General features: G+C 43.4%; 1 protein-coding gene across 1 annotated transcript in view; it reads right to left on the bottom strand.

The window, feature by feature from the left end:
* Positions 1 to 15993, bottom strand: part of PTPRO (protein tyrosine phosphatase receptor type O) — a 265891-nt gene that overhangs the window by 5486 nt on the left and 244412 nt on the right. Inside the window, exons 21-25 of the mRNA XM_055571060.1 lie at positions 13763 to 13839; positions 12802 to 12936; positions 12200 to 12322; positions 5951 to 6105; positions 2551 to 2686 (exon numbers count right to left, since the gene is read on the bottom strand). Of these exons, the coding sequence (XP_055427035.1) occupies positions 2551 to 2686; positions 5951 to 6105; positions 12200 to 12322; positions 12802 to 12936; positions 13763 to 13839 (626 nt within the window). The remainder of the gene's footprint in view (positions 1 to 2550; positions 2687 to 5950; positions 6106 to 12199; positions 12323 to 12801; positions 12937 to 13762; positions 13840 to 15993) is intronic.

Below are 15993 nucleotides of genomic sequence, written 5' to 3'. Positions count from 1 at the left end.
AATGGGAGCTTTGAGAGGTGAAGTGAGTTGTTCGGTGGTCAAGCTGGGACTCAGGCCTTTCACAGAGTCTGATCTAACCACCCTACTCTCTGCTCTCATGTAGGGACCCACACGGTACATCTGCTCAGGTGAGAAAGAGGAGGAGGGTTCATCACTATACAGCCCATGCAGCAGGCACCTGAAACGTGCATCTGAGGACATGGTCAAATTAATCAGTGACTTCTGTTCTTTGTAGAGGGGTTGGGGTGGTGGGCCATTGAGAGGACCTAGAAAAATCAGAAACTAGCCTGGGAGGTAACCTGTATACAGCATTGTGGTTTCTGTATTTACACGGACTCAGCTGGAGAATTACTCTGGCCTCCTGAAAACCATTAGTGTCAGGAGTGTTTTGGGATGGCTGAAGGAAAATAATTGTTTACTCAGCTCTTTTTATTTATTACCATCAGTAAACTAGGAGGCTGCAGAACTCTGGCATGAATGAGCTCAAGGAGCATGTTAGGAAAAATCCTAACATTCAAGTTACAGGCTGAACCACAAAGAGCATAGGAATGAGGGAAAACAGAGGTAAATCAATGGACAAGATGTTCCAGACATGACTAACGATGAAATTGACATAAACAAACAACTTGAGCTAGAGAGGATCCCAGCAAAATCCTGAGGGAACTTGAGAGTGGACTGGAACAGCTGGGAAAAATAAGTGACCCGTGGTGACCTCTGCCTCTTCTGCAGACCTTGAATTTTCCCACGTGAGTTCAGGGAAGGGATATCATACTTTAAAAAGACCATCTTCCCTGGAGATGTCAACCTATTACCATAAACAAAGCAGCAATCAAAATTTGAGGAAAGAAAGTTACGGAGGGAATCAGACTTTTTCTCAGCTGTGCAGAAAGGCACATTGTGGCAGTCCTTGTCTCATGTCCACACCTGAAGAAGGATAATGATGCTGGAAACCAGATAGAGGGTCTGCCGTGTGAAGGTAGTTTTTAAAAAGGGATTAAGATTCTGTTGTTGGGAAGTTGAAAGCTAACAGGCTATAATCACAGTCTATAAAATTATAAAAGGTATAAATTAAGTCAATGAGGGCAGACAATTCATCAAATCCAAAATACTTAAAATAAGGAGTGGGCCTTTGAAGCTTGGGGATTAATATACATAACAGGGAGTTTTAATCACATAGTAGGATATGGATTTATAGAAGTGAAAACCAAAAATATGGATGGATTCATAAAGCAATGTTTAATTACTAGGTAGTTGGGCTTGTCTGGGAAACCGGGACATTTTTAAACTTATGATAACAAGGTGATGTTCATGTCCCCACGGCAGTAAATTAGAAGGCAGCCGGGCTGGGATGTGAGTGATCTCAAGGAGGACACGAATAGATGTCTTGTTTCCTAATCATCCCTGAGCCATCTGAACGTGAATGAGTTACTGTTTCCAAAGTGCTATGATGTTGCTATAGCTCAGAAATAAACACATTGGAATGAACGGCTGTGCAGAACCTTGGCCAGATGGGAAAGGGCAAGGAAAGGGAGAAAACCGGAAGCACTGAGACAGGAGCCAGGACAGCAGGCTTTTGCGCTACACTGACATCTAGTGGTGGTTGGCGGGAAAAGCAGAGGGAAGAGGTAGGCAGGCTTTAATCCCTTGGGAACTGAAATCAGCTGTCAGGCCAGGTTGTATTCTATCCCACAAGTGTTCCTCCCACACACACTCCTCGAAGAGGAGGATTATTATTGTTCGCCTGAAGCTAAGAAGTTGCGAGTACGGCTGGGTGACTAAGATTACCAAGAAGCTATTGTGCTCTGGTTTGGGGCACCCAACAGGTGTACACCCACGGATTCTCTGAGGCTGTGATGCCGTGTGTGGGCACCGGGCGGGGCTGCCATTCCAGCCTGAGGGCATTTCAAAGGCTTCACGGGAGGAAAGGGCTTGGGAGAAGAGGAGGCCCCGGGAGAGGGGCAGGTAGCACAGATGGCTATTTCTGGAGATGCCTCTGTGGTGTTACAATAAGGAATCCATTCATTTAGCTCAAGGAGACTGGCTGCGTTGGTGGATGAAGGGCTGGAAATCCTTAAAATCATAAAGATTTTATCTCATCAGAAAGCACACGTGCAACACACATTATCCTCACAAGTGAACAGAGTCACACGAAGGGCAAACTAATGACAAACTTACAGAATTGAGTCTAGCATTTTAAATAGAAATTAAATCACACCAATTCCCAAGTCTCCACTTGGTGGCATTTCCCCAGATGGCTGTTACCCTCACTGAACTCTCGGTCTGTTCAAAGAGGTTTTATTCCATTATAGATACATCCATGTGCTCTGGCTTACTGGAGGGCATAGGACACCAATAAAAGTGTAGACACTATATACCGAATGGTTATCTGTTTCTTTTATACCTTGGAGCAGTTTGAATGCACACAGTAAGAAACTGGGAACAGCAAATGCAAAAAACATTTTGAGACAATGGTTTTGAAATATGGGATTGACTAGTGGGAAGTTTTTCAGTCAAGCCCCAATTTAAAAATGCCTATGATTCAGTTCCTACCTCGGTCTGTACCATAGACATCCGGTATGACCGCATTTCTGACACCAGCCCCAGGATGTCGACAAACTCATGATCCCGAATGTGCTGCAAGAGCCTGTCCAGGGCGATGAACGTTCCCGTCCGACCAACTCCAGCACTGAAAAAGAGGTTCCAATACCACGTCACTAACAGACTGCCCTTCTACACTGTTAGAAGGGTTACCCTGGTGGCTCAGAGGTTAAAGCGTCTGCCTGCAATTCAGGAGACCCGGGTTCAATCCCTGCGCTGGGAAGATCCCCTGGCAAAGGAAATGGCAACCCACTCCAGTATTCTTGCCTGGAGAATCCCATGAACAGAGGAACCTGGTGGTCTAAAGTCCAAGGGGTTGCAAAGAGTCAGACACAACTGAACAACTTCAGTTTCATTTTCATTTTCTACACTGTTGGAAACAAATAAGTGTAAAACCCACCAAAACTATATGTACCATCATTTCCCATCTGATTAAAAAAATCATATTTATTGATTTTGGCTATAAACTGTGTCTTCATTGCTGCACCGGTTTTTCTCTGGTTGTGGTGGCTACTCTCTAGTTGTGGTTTGACAGCTTCTCATCGTGGTGGCTTCTTCTTTTGTGGAGCAAGGGCTCTAGGGTGCGCCAGCTTTCATAGTTGCAGTTCCCAGGCTCTAGAACACAGGCTTAATAGTTGTGGCACGTGGTCTTACTTGCTCCTCAGCATACGGAATTTTCCTGGATCAGGGATCAAGCTCATGTCTCCTGCATTTGCAGGCAGATTCTTTACCACTGAGCCACCAGGGACGCCCTTATTTGTTAAAACTCTTTATTTTATATTGGAGTATAGACGATTAACAATGTTGTGATAGTTTCAGGTGCCCAGCAATGGGACTCAGCCATACATAGACATGTACCCCTTCTCCTCCAAACTCCCTTCTCATTCAGGCTTCCACATAACACTGAGCAGAGCTCCATGTGCTATACAGAAGGACCTTGTTGGTTATCTATTTTAAATACAGCAGTGTGTACATGCCCATTCCAAACTCCCTTGCCCTGTAACTGTCCCGTCCTCATCCTTCCCCCTTGGCAACCATAATTTCTCTGAGAGTCTGTTTCTGTTTTGTAAATAGTATCATATGACATTCTTTATAGGAGGAATCTAAAAAGAAACGATACAAGTGAACTTACTTACCTCCCTGATGTTTAAGTATGCAGTCCTGGTTGGTGTGTCTCCTAATGTTACAGTTTTATCACTGCTCCCTCCCTTAGACTGCTGTGGGCCTGCCTTGGCCACCCCTGGCCCTCCTGCCCCTGGGCTCTCTATTCCTTAGGAAAGTGAGGATTCATAAGGAACCTTCTGGAAACAGCAGGAACCAGGCAAGAACCAGCTCTCAAGGAGATGATCTTGTTGTTTAGTTGCTAAGTCGTGTCCAACTCTTTTGCAACCCCATGGACTGTAGCCTGCCAGGCTCCTCTGTCCATGGGATTCCCCAGATAAGAATACTAAAGTAGGTGGCTGTTTCTTCCTCCAGAACATCTTCCCGACCCAGGGATTGAACCCACGTGTCCTGCTTTGGCAGGTGGGTTCTTTACCACTGAGCCACCAGGGAAGCCCAAGAAGCTGATACATGTAAACAATTCCAGCCTTCTGAGGAGCCTCAGAGTTAAACCCTCCTGTCCAACTTTAAAGTCTAGCTGAGATGCCCACACTCTAGCTCTAGCACTGGGGCCATTCAGCCCTAGGTCAAGTTTACTGTCTCAGACCTTCCTTAGAGCCTGTCTGCCCTGCTAGTGGGTGCTGGTCTGCTTCAGTCACCCAGGGATCTTTGAGATAATTGTCTCAAAATCAGATTTAATATTTGGATCCAGTGTCTTTCAGTCCCCAAGTCCCAGGACTCTGAGTATAGAGGGAAGTGGAGTGATTCGGGCTAACCAGTTCATCACCACAGTCCCCAGTGTCACAGATAAACTCAGCTCTCCTTTCCTTCCAATCACTCATGGGCTGAAGTGCCAGCGGACTCTGAACTCTGAATGATGAGGAAATACGAGAAAAAGAAAGGGCTTCCTTGGTGGCTCGGATGGTAAAGAATCCACCTGCTAAGGCAGGAGATGCAGGTTTGATCCTTGGGTCAGGAACATCCCCCTGGAGAAGGAAACGGCAACCCACTCTAGTATTCTTGCTGGGAAAGTCCATGGATAGAGGAGCCTGGTGGACTATAGTCCATGGAGGTCGCAAAGAGTTGCACATGACTCACAACATATGCACATGCACACAGGAGAAAAAAGAAATGAAAAGCAACAAAAAGCAATCTACTTGTGAGATTTGCTGGGAGAGAAATCCAACATGAAAAACCACAAGTTCAGAGCCCTGATTTGCTTTTTCTACCAGGCAACTCTTCCCTCTTATCTTCTCACCGAAAATGTTTCTGGGCCTGGGTGAACACTCATGAAACCACATCCAGAACTGTACCTGCTCCCTGCGTGAAAGGAGGCCACATGTTTGACCAGGGTTGAGCAGCTTTATTTTCTGCTCTTGGAAGGAAGCATGTTGAGACTAGGTAACCTCATCCTGGGAAGCAAAGCTTTTTGGCCTGGGAATGACTGACAGCAAGTGCAGCCTCCCTAGCCAGAAACTTTGTAGCTTATGAAGCATTTTTCTTTCCAGGGAGACACATACTACCACTACCACCCCCCACCCCCCACCCCTCCACCTGACACACACACACACACACACACACACACACACACTTAGTCATTCTAGCTCACAAAGCCCAAAGTGCTAGATCCAGGCTTATTGGCTACCAATGCCTCCTCTGACATCTTTGTCTCATTGCTACCTCTGATAAACAATGTTGTTGCTGTTTAGTTGCTAAGTTGTATATGACTCTTTTGTGACCCTGCAAAACTGCAGGGTCTGCAGGCTGCATGAACTGCAGCCTGCCGGGCTCTTCTGTCCATGGAATTTTCCAGGCAAGAATACTGGAGTGGGTTGCCATTTCCTTCCCCAGGGACTCTTCCCAACTCAGGGATCAAATTCGTGTCTCCTGCATTGGCAGGTGGGTTCTTTACTTCTGAGCCACCTGGGAAGCCCTAAGATAGTCATATTATATGTAAATCATGTATTTAGTAAGACTTCATTCATCATAATTTTTTAAATTTTTTAAAATTATTTTTTAAACGAGGATAATTGCAATATCATGATGGTTTTTGCCGTACATCAACATGAACCAGCCACAGGTATACATGTATCCCCCCTATCCTGAATGCCCCTTCCACCTCCCTCTCCACTGTTTAAATTTTTAAAAATTATAACTCATTGGCCAGTTAATTCAATCTGATCAGAGGTTTATGGAATGATGGGCAATTCCCTCCATGACTTCTAACAGCCAGCACCTTTGAGGAGGTTACCTGCAGTGCACGATCATGGGGCCTTTGCTCTTCATAGCCTGCTGTCGGACCTTGTGTACAAACTGCAGGATGCTTTCTGCAGCATTGGCTGTGGGCACCCCGTGATCAGGCCATGCGGTGTAGTTAAAATGCATCACATCCTGCATCTCGTCAGCCTTTGGGAGAAAAACAAGCATTAATCTCTCAATCCACAGTCAGGATGGCTCAGGCCTCCATGGCAGCTCTTGAGTGATAGGAAGGCTGCATTCTACTCCCGGTCAGTACACCTCCCTTTCTAGCTCTCAGCATTGTGTTTGGCACAAAGCAGGCCCTGAGAAAAACAAATACTAATTGTATAAAACTTCAAACAGTAGGATAAATAGGCTAATCCATGCCTGGGTCATGATGAGAGCTTAAGCAGATCAGGGTTTGCATCCTTGTTCTGCCATTCAGAAGTTACATCAGTGCTGGGCAATGAATTAAACGCTGGGAGATGCGGTTGGTGGCCAGCTTGGGTCCGCTTGGCCCGGTGATCCATTCTGTCTCCCTGGCGCTGCTAGTAGCATCTGGCTGCAGCCCCATCCCTCACAGCTGTCTCCCACTAAAGGGAGCTGCCTGCTGGAAAGTGCCTAAGAGATCAGGTTCCCAGGCTGAGGACAGTGACAACAGATGACAGTGATTGAGTGATGGATGTTGTTATTATTCAGTCACTAAGTCTGACTCTTTGTGACCCCGTGGACCACAGCACGCCAGGCTTTCCTGTTCTTCACTCTCTCCTGGAGTTTGCTCAAACTCATGTCCATGGAGTCAATGATACTATCTAACCATCTCATCCTCTGCCGCCCCCTTTTCCTTTTGTGATTGATAAGTAAGTAAGTGTTAGTCGCTCAGTCGTGCCCAACTCTTTACAACCCCATGGTCTGCAGCCCACCAGGCTCCTCTGTCTGTGAGATCTTCCAGGCAAAGATACTGGAATGGGTCACCATTTCCTTCTCCAGGGGATCTTCCCAACCCAGGGATTGAACCCGGGTCTCCTGCACTGCAGGCCAATTCTTTACCGACTGAGCTACAAGGGAAGCAAGCCCCTTTGTGATGGATACTAGGGAGCAAAATGTCAGGCTAAGACGACTGTCCTGTCCTCTCCTGCTTCCCTTTTCTTGTATGGATTTCACCTAATACTGCTGCTGCTGCTGCTGCTGTTGCTTCAGTCGTGTCCGACTCTGTGCGACCCCATAGACGGCAGCCCACCAGGCTCCCCCGTCCCTGGGATTCTCCAGGCAAGAACACTGGGGTGGGTTGCCATTTCCTTCTCCAATGCATGAAAGTGAAAAGTCAAGGTGAGGTCGCTCAGTCATGTCCGACTCTTAGCGACCCCATGGACTGCAGCCCACCAGGTGCCTCCGCCATGGGAGTTTCCAGGCAAGAGTACTGGAGTGGGGTGCCATTGCCTTCTCCCAATACTACACTTTCAAAAAACCCTATGTGTGACAATCCCTGTCTTGGATTCTGATACGAGGGGACCTAACACAAGATGCACTCACTGAACACCAGCATTCTCTTACTTGAAGAGGGTCTCATAATACTTTTAACAAGGGTTGTTGTGAGAATTAAGTGTGAGCATGTCTGTGAAGGGTAGTTTCTGTTAGATAGTTTCATCACTGCTGCTACGTAATTACTACCACTTGTTCTGGCAGAAAGTGAAGAGGAACTCAAAAGCCTTTTGATGAAAGTGAAAGTGGAGAGTGAAAAAGTTGGCTTAAAGCTCAACATTCAGAAAACGAAGATCAGGGCATCCGGTCCCACCACTTCATGGGAAATAGATGGGGAAACAGTGGAAACAGTGTCAGACTTTATTTTTCTGGGCTCCAAGATCACTACAGATGGTGACTGCAGCCATGAAATTAAAAGACGCTTACTCCTTGGAAGGAAAGTTATGTCCAACCTAGATAGCATATTCAAAAGCAGAGACATTACTTTGCCAACAAAGGTTCGTCTAGTCAAGGCTATGGTTTTTCCTGTGGTCATGTATGGACGTGAGAGTTGGACTGTGAAGAAGGCTGAGCGCCGAAGAATTGATGCTTTTGAACTGTGGTGTTGGAGAAGACTCTTGAGAGTCCCTTAGACTGCAAGGAGATCCAACCAGTCCATTCTGAAGGAGATCAGCCCTGGGATTTCTTTGGAAGGAATGATGCTAAAGCTGAAACTCCAGTACTTTGGCCACCTCATGCGAAGAGTTGATTCATTGGAAAAGACTCTGATGCTGGGAGGGATTGGGGGCAGGAGGAGAAGGGGATGACAGAGGATGAGATGGCTGGATGGCTTTACTGACTCGATGGACGTGAGTCTGAGTAAACTCCGGGAGTTGGTGATGGACAGGGAGGCCTTGCGTGCTGCGATTCATGGGGTCGCAAAGAGTCGGACACGACTGAGCGACTGATCTGATCTGATCTCATCTCATCTATCTCAGTGCATTTCTTTTCTTAAAATTGTTATTATTTTTAAACATTCTCCTTTTATTTATTTTTTTTGGCCAAATTGGGCAGCATGCAGGATCTTAGTTCCCCGGCCAGGTATCGAACCTGTGCCCCTGCAGTAAAAGCACAGAGTCTTAACCTCCTGGACCACCAGGGAAGTCCCTAGCACAGTGCATTTCAGTGAGTGGTTCTGGGAATCCCAATAAGTGGATATTTTCTATATTTTCCTATCCATATGAACCCATACACCAAACATATTATTATTCTCTCTGATTGGAATAAATAACAACTAGGATATATGTCCTTTAAGAATTACTTGCTTTAGCTCCTACTACCATATAAGCATACAGTTTTATTCTGCTCTTGTTATCAACTACCAGAAATATTCCAAATCCAAGCCTCACAAAGATCTAATGCATCCTTCATCTCCCAAACTTGCTAAGACTCTTGAATCCATTCAGGAGATGGAATATTATACTGTAATTTGGAAGAATTTGTCTGTATATAAAGTTTAGTTTTCAAGTATTAAATGAATTTCAAAGAGTCTGTGGTCTTGGGTGAGGTAAAATTACAAAAATAAATAAGAATAAATAAAATATAATATTTGTGTGTGTGTATATATATATATATATATATATATATATATATCAGCACTTCAACTAGACCCATTGTCTCCTTGGCCTAAGGCCATACATCCCCAGCCACATTCAATGCCTTCCTCTCTGTATAGGTTCAAGGACTTTGTCTTGGATACATGAAGCCTGAAATCTGCAAAGACGCTGGCCAGCTTCACTGCTGCCTTCAGGAAGTACGGCAAGAAAGTAACTCAAGCAGAATAAATTGTGCAGAATGAATGAATTAGTCAACACCAGGAGGATTTAAGGATACTTCATCACCACATAGCTGTGGTTGCCAGAAACATTCATGAAAATGCTCTTTTCAAATAAGGATCACAGACTGAGCACAAGACTTGTACACTGTGGGATATACATGCATATATATAAATATATATAATCTTCTATCTGTATCTTTATGTATACAGAATATATATAAAATCTCCTCTGGTTGATCTGACAAGGTATCCAGCTAAAATACGCAAGTGGTTCAAAAATAGGAATTCTTTAAATTGTCGTCCGTCTCTCTGTAGCTGCAAGGCAGAGGTCTTTGCACCAGATGGTTGATTCCTGTTAGCTGAATAGCAAGGCACATGTCAATGGGAACAAACCAGTTTTTGCTGGTTTTTAGTTTCCAATTATTATTCAGTTCATGTCAAGTTTCAAGTACTGGAAAGTGATAAATTGTGTGTTACGGTCATTTTCCTCCTTTCTTACTAAATGAGAAAACCTTACTGGTTACATCTTAGCCATTCCAAAATGTCTCTGATTTTCTCATTTATGTAATTTTATCTAGTTTTACTATGAAAGATTCCATATGGAAATATGGAGGAGATAAAGAAGTGTATAAGCCAAAAATTAAAAAAAAGTAAAAAAAAAAAAATCTATTCATCACCAATAGCATGACAGTCTTTAGTTTAGCATTCACTGCAGAAGCTTAAAACTTAGATTCTGTATATTTATGGCCCAAAGGGGGCACTCTGGGACCAGATGCTTGTGACTATAAAAATATTTCCAGCAAACTCTGTCATTAAACATTTTATTCGTCTGCTTCAAGCCCTTTACACGTTTGTCATTGAAAGGTCATCATTTAAGATCAAGGACAAGAAGCGTAATATGAATCATACCATAATTGATGTCACTCTTCCCTGTCAAGGGAACATACCTTATGTTTGCTTTGCAATTTTTTTCTCCTATATGCAAAACCTAGAGAAAGATTTATTCTATTCAAATCTATTCTATATTTGTCTAGCAGTTTGCACTGCTTTCTGGTTGACATAGCCAAGACAGAAAGCAGAGTTCAAATAAAATTCCTATTGTTAAATATTTCTCTGATGGTTAAATTTGTTGATGTGTTCTTAATACTCCCTTATTTTTGAAAACATCCATTCACTGATTTTTTTTTTCATTTCACAAGATTATTAAGTGGCTAACCGTTTGGATTAAAAGGATTATTATTTTTTAAGATTTTTTTTTTGATGAGGACAAGTTTTAAAGTCTTCATTGAATTTGCTACAATATTGCTTCTGTTTTACGCTTTGGGTTTTTTGGCCAGGAAGCATGTGGGATCTTAATTCCCTGACCAGTGATGAAACACACACCCTTGCCTTTGGATGGTAAAGTCCTAACCACTATGTCACCAGGGAAGTCCCTACAAGGATTATCAAAACAGGATACTTGTATATGAAACTCATAGCACATGCAGGAGGCAGACAGGAAATCAGAGAATTGTGACCACTTACAGTGCACGGTGATGGAGTGATACACATGGGATTAGAGCAGGGGAGGAAAGGGAGAAGGGTCTCTTAAGACTAGGGAAAGCTTGATAAAGAGATGACATTTGAGCGGACACTCTTGAGTAGTGATGTTCTTAGAGAACGGGAGGAGATGAGCATTTCAAAGAGATGGAACAGCATGGAGCAGTTACACTGGGATCTGCCTACATTCTTAATGCAGCTAAAGCCGTTGTTAACTGCTAGCGGTTAAGAAGTGATTTGTTTCTTGTAAATATCAATAAATGGTGAGTTCTTGAGGGCTTATGTTATATTGTAACATTGTTTCCATTGTCTATATTAAAAGGTCAGCAAGCATTTCCTGCAAAGGGCAAACAGATATTTTAGATTCTGTGGATCATACAGTCTCTGCTGCAACTATTCAAGCCTGATGTAGGACAGAAATAGTCATAGAAAATCAGTAAACAAGTTTGTGGCTATGTTTCAATAAAATGTTACTTATGGACATTGGTATTTTAATTATATAATTTCCATATATTATTTCTTGTGAAATAGTATTCTTCCTTTAATTTTTTCCAACTTTTAAAAGGCAAAACTCATTCTTAGCGCAAAGGTTTCACAAAGCAGCCTCTTTTTGTTCATCCCCTGATCCATACTGTGAGGAAGGGTTGTTTCTAAGCAGAGAAGTGAGTTTTAATGAGGCATTTCCTACTGTTTGTCTTCAACAGAGAGCACACTCCACTGGAGAACACAGTACTAGTAAAACTTCCCTCCTATGTTTAGAACTGCTCTCTGTGAAGGAGCCATAAGGAAGGAACCAGGATGACTGTGATTGATGTCAGCACCTAGCCTGGTACACCAACATTCAGCTTGAGCTCAAAAGTCTGCCTTCAGGAAAAATAGACATTTCTGACATCCTAACCACCAGAAATCAACAGCATTTCAAAAGAGCCATGGAACCATGATTAATAAGGTCCAGAAGTACCTTTGAAATAAGAAAAACCAAACTACAACACAATAAGAAACAAAGCCAAACAAAACCCAAACCACTACCTCTAAAATTACATTTTAATTTATAATGTAAGTATATCCTTATTTTGCATATCCTCCTTATACTCATACATAGTATAAGTAGTGGCAACACTCCTTTCCTTCGTCATGTTGGTGAGCCGTGGGTCACCATGTCTTCTATTACCCTGGGTGAATCTGAGACGGAACAGTGCAGCCTTCTGATTCCATGCCCTCCGGCTGTCTGGACCAAGCATCTTATCCACATCACCCTCCGGGAGATGGGAAACAAGCACATTGTATGTGGCATTTTTCTCTTGGAGGAAGCAGCGTCACCAAGTCTAAAGCACTCACAGTCTCCCATGAAGGAGGATGGGCTTCCTGACCCTGGGGATTCCCTCAGCGTGGGGATGGCCCCTGAAACCCTGCTCCGTGACTTACGTAGTTGATCCGGAAATGTCTACAAGCCCAGTCGTCCTGCTCTTCCTCCGACATCATCTCCACCGTGATGTCACCATATGCTATGGGCTCTTCTGTAAATGGCCAGTAATGATCACATTTCACCTGAGGGGGGCAATAGCATAACCTTTTAAGACCAACAGGCTGGGAAGAAACAGTCAGTGATCATTTAGAGAAAGCAAATGACTCGCCTCTGAAGAATCGTATAGGATTACTGTGAGGATAAAGAATGAAGCAAGGGGAACATACACCTATGTAATGTTTTCTCCTTTTTTTTCCATCAAAGGGGCCATCATAGTAACTAACTGCATAAACCCATATGATTTTAAACATTTTTCTTGGGAAGCCTATAAAATTACACCCACCCACTTTTTAACATTTTAATTGGAGGATAATTGCTTTAGAATATGGTATTGGCTTCAGCCATAAAGCAACGTGAATCAGTCACAGGTACACATATGTCCCCTCCCTTCTAAGCCTCCCTTCCCCACCAACAGTGAGCACATTCCCTGGCAGTGGCTGGTGCAGGTTTTACTGCTAAGTGAGACTGAATTCTTTACTTTCAAAGGATTGAAAGTACTTACCCTCCTCTTCTCATTACATTGAGTGAGCATGACAATAATCTGGGACTTCTGTTGCAGGACCATCTTCCAAAAGTCATTTCTGGTTTCAGGCAGTGGCCCCTGTGTGGCGATGTATTCCTGGGGTGAATTGTACCCCTGGAAGACAAAGACAAAGTTGTCACTTAAGGAGCTAAAGTGAAAGTCACTCAGTCATGTCCAACTCTTTGCAACCTCAAGGACTGTAGCCCACCAGGCTCCTCTGTTCATGAATTCTCTGGGCAAGAATACTAGAGTGGGTTGCCATTCCCTTCTCCAGGGGATCTTCCTGACCCAGGGATCAAACCCAGGTTTCTTGCATTGCGGGCAGGTTCTTTACCATCTGAGCCACCAGGAAAGCCTTAAAATCAACACCAATTGCTGTTCCACACAAATGAGTAGCAACTGAGAATTTACTGGGGAGAAACCTGGTAAAGGATCATGCACCTATATTATGTTTTCTCCAATTTTTTTCCATTAAAGAGGCAGTCATAGTAATTAACTGGACAAATCCGTGTGGTTTTAAACATTTTTCTTGGGAAGCTACAAAATCACACCCACACCTTTCTACAATAACAATCACGTGTCTATACAGATACCTTTTAAAAGCACAGGTCGGCATTAACACTGAAATTTAAGCATAGGAAAGTAGATCTTTAGTATAATTATCTACTTTCACTTTCACTAGTCCTTTTCAAAGATATTTGAACATTATTATTCTCTGGGCTCCCTCCCCTCCCTGCCATTCTTTATTCTAAAATGGAATAATGGAAACTGTTCTTTATAGTTGAACTGCTTGGTGAAGAATGACTCTCTATTGAACTGTTCGACTCATCTCTGCAGCTGTAATAGTCTTCCTCTGGCTGGGGTAGAATTTGGATGCCTGGTTTTGTTTGTTTGTCTGTTTTTGGAGGCCTGATTTAAGGAATTTTTTTTTTTTACTTACAGGAATGTAGTTGGCATTGATGTAGTCTGCACCTTCCTCTTCATTCATGGAGATCAATCTCACTCGGCTAAAGTCATCTGTAAAGAATAAGGAGAAAAATATTAAACGTCACAGCAGAAGGGTGCAGTTACTATGAAGAATAGTATGGAGGGCCCTTAGAAACTAAACATAGAGTAACTACGTGATCCAGCGATCCCACCCTAGGTGTATATCTGGAAAAGATGAAAAGTTTAGTTTGAAAAGATGCATGCACCCTAGCGTTCAGTGCAGCAGTACTAACAGTAGCCAAGACCTGGAGACAACCTCAGTGGCTATCAACGGATGAATGGAGAAAGAAGATGTGGTAAACATACACAATGGAATAGCACTCAGGCATAAAAAGGAATGAAATAATTCCACTTGCAGCAACTTAGATGGACTAGGGATGACCACACTAAATGAAGTCAGTCAGACAAAAGGAGACAAATATCATATATCACTTCTATGTAGAATCTAAAAAAAATGATGCAAATGAACTTATTTATAACACAGAAATGGACTCACAGATATAAAAAATAAGTTTATGGTTACCAAAGGGGAAATGAGTGGGGTGGGGGATGGGGGATAAATTAGGAGCTTGGGATTAACAGATACAAAACAAAAGAGAAAAAAAGAAAAACATTCAGAGTGTAATGAAGACTTGTCAAGACAATTCTATACTCAATATTTGTACCCCAAATCAAGTTAAATTGGTCAGTTATAGGGTAAGTAAAGTTTATTTTAGCTTTATATTTTAGCCATATCTCAATCTTAGTTTCTTGTTTAAATAAATATATAAATATCTCCCAACCACTATTTCCTCCCCATCAGCCTTCCTGTTCTTAAAAGAGTGGTCTCTAGATTTGCAGGGAATTGTGGAGAATATGTAGAGGAACTAAAATATCTGGTGGGTTGTGTGAAGGCTATCGAATGTAACCTAAACCTAGGATTTCCATTTCACTCAAGTCTTCCCTGGTAGCTCAGCTGGTAAAGAATCTGCCTGTAATGCAGGGGACCCAGTTTGATTCCTGGGTTGGGAAGATCCACTGGAGAAGGGATAGGCTACCCACTCCAGTATTCTTGGGCTTCCCTTGTGGCTCAGCTGGTAAAGAATCTGCCTGCAATGAGGGAGACCTGGGTTTGGTCCCTGGGTTGCGAGGATGCCCTGGAGAAGGGAAAAGCTACCCACTCCAGTATTCTGGCCTGGGGAATTCCACAGTCCATGGAGAAGCAAAGTGTCGGACATGACTGAGCAACTTTCACTTTCACTTTCAGGGATATCCATAGAATTCACTATCTCTGGGAAGCCTAGAGAAAAGAAGATGGTGTTGATGGATTTTTTGTAAATGGACTTCAAATGAAGATAATAAATCCTGAAATGCATACAGACAGAAAGTGTTATATGATAATATTGTGCTGTGCTGTGCTAAGTCGCTTCAGTCTTGTCTGACTCTGTGCAACCCCATGGACTGTGCAGCCTTCCAGGCTCCTCTGTCCATGAGATTCTCCAGGCAAGAATACTGGAGTGGGTTGTCATGCCCTCCTCCAGGGGATCTTCCTGACCCTGGGATCGAACCTGCAGCTCCTACAGCTCCTGCATTGCAGGCAGGTTCTTTACCACTGAGCCACCAGGGAAGCTCATAATAATATTCAGTTCAGTTCAGTTCAGTCGCTCAGTCATGTCTGACTCTTTGCAACCCCATGAACTGCAGCACGCCAGGCCTCCCTGTCCATCACTAACTCCTGGAGTTCACTCAGACTCACGTCCATTGAGTCAGTGATGCCATCCAGCCATCTCATCCTCTGTCGTCCCCTTCTCCTCCTGCCCCCAATCCCTCCCAGCATCAGAGTCTTTTCCAATGAGTCAACTCTTCACATGAGGTGGCCAAAGTACTGGAGTTTCAGCTTTAGCATCACTCCTTGCAAAGCACCCAGGACTGATCTCCTTTAGAATGGACTGGTTGGATCTCCTTGCTGTCCAAGGGACTCTCAAGAGTCTTCTCCAACACCACAGTTCAAAAGCATCAATTCTTTGGTGCTCAGCTTTCTTCACAGTCCAACTCTCGCATCCATACATGACTACTGTGAAAACCATAGCCTTGACTAGATAGACCTTTGTTGGCAAAGAAATGTCTCTGCTTTTTAATATGCTATCTAGGTTGGTCATAACTTTCCTTCCAAGGAGTAAGTGTCTTTTAATTTCATGGATGCAA

The sequence above is a fragment of the Bubalus kerabau genome, chromosome 1, assembly GCF_029407905.1.
Source record: "Bubalus kerabau isolate K-KA32 ecotype Philippines breed swamp buffalo chromosome 1, PCC_UOA_SB_1v2, whole genome shotgun sequence".
NCBI lineage: Eukaryota > Metazoa > Chordata > Mammalia > Artiodactyla > Bovidae > Bubalus > Bubalus kerabau.
Note: the sequence above shows the minus strand (reverse complement) of the source record. Positions and strands in the feature narration are given on the sequence as shown.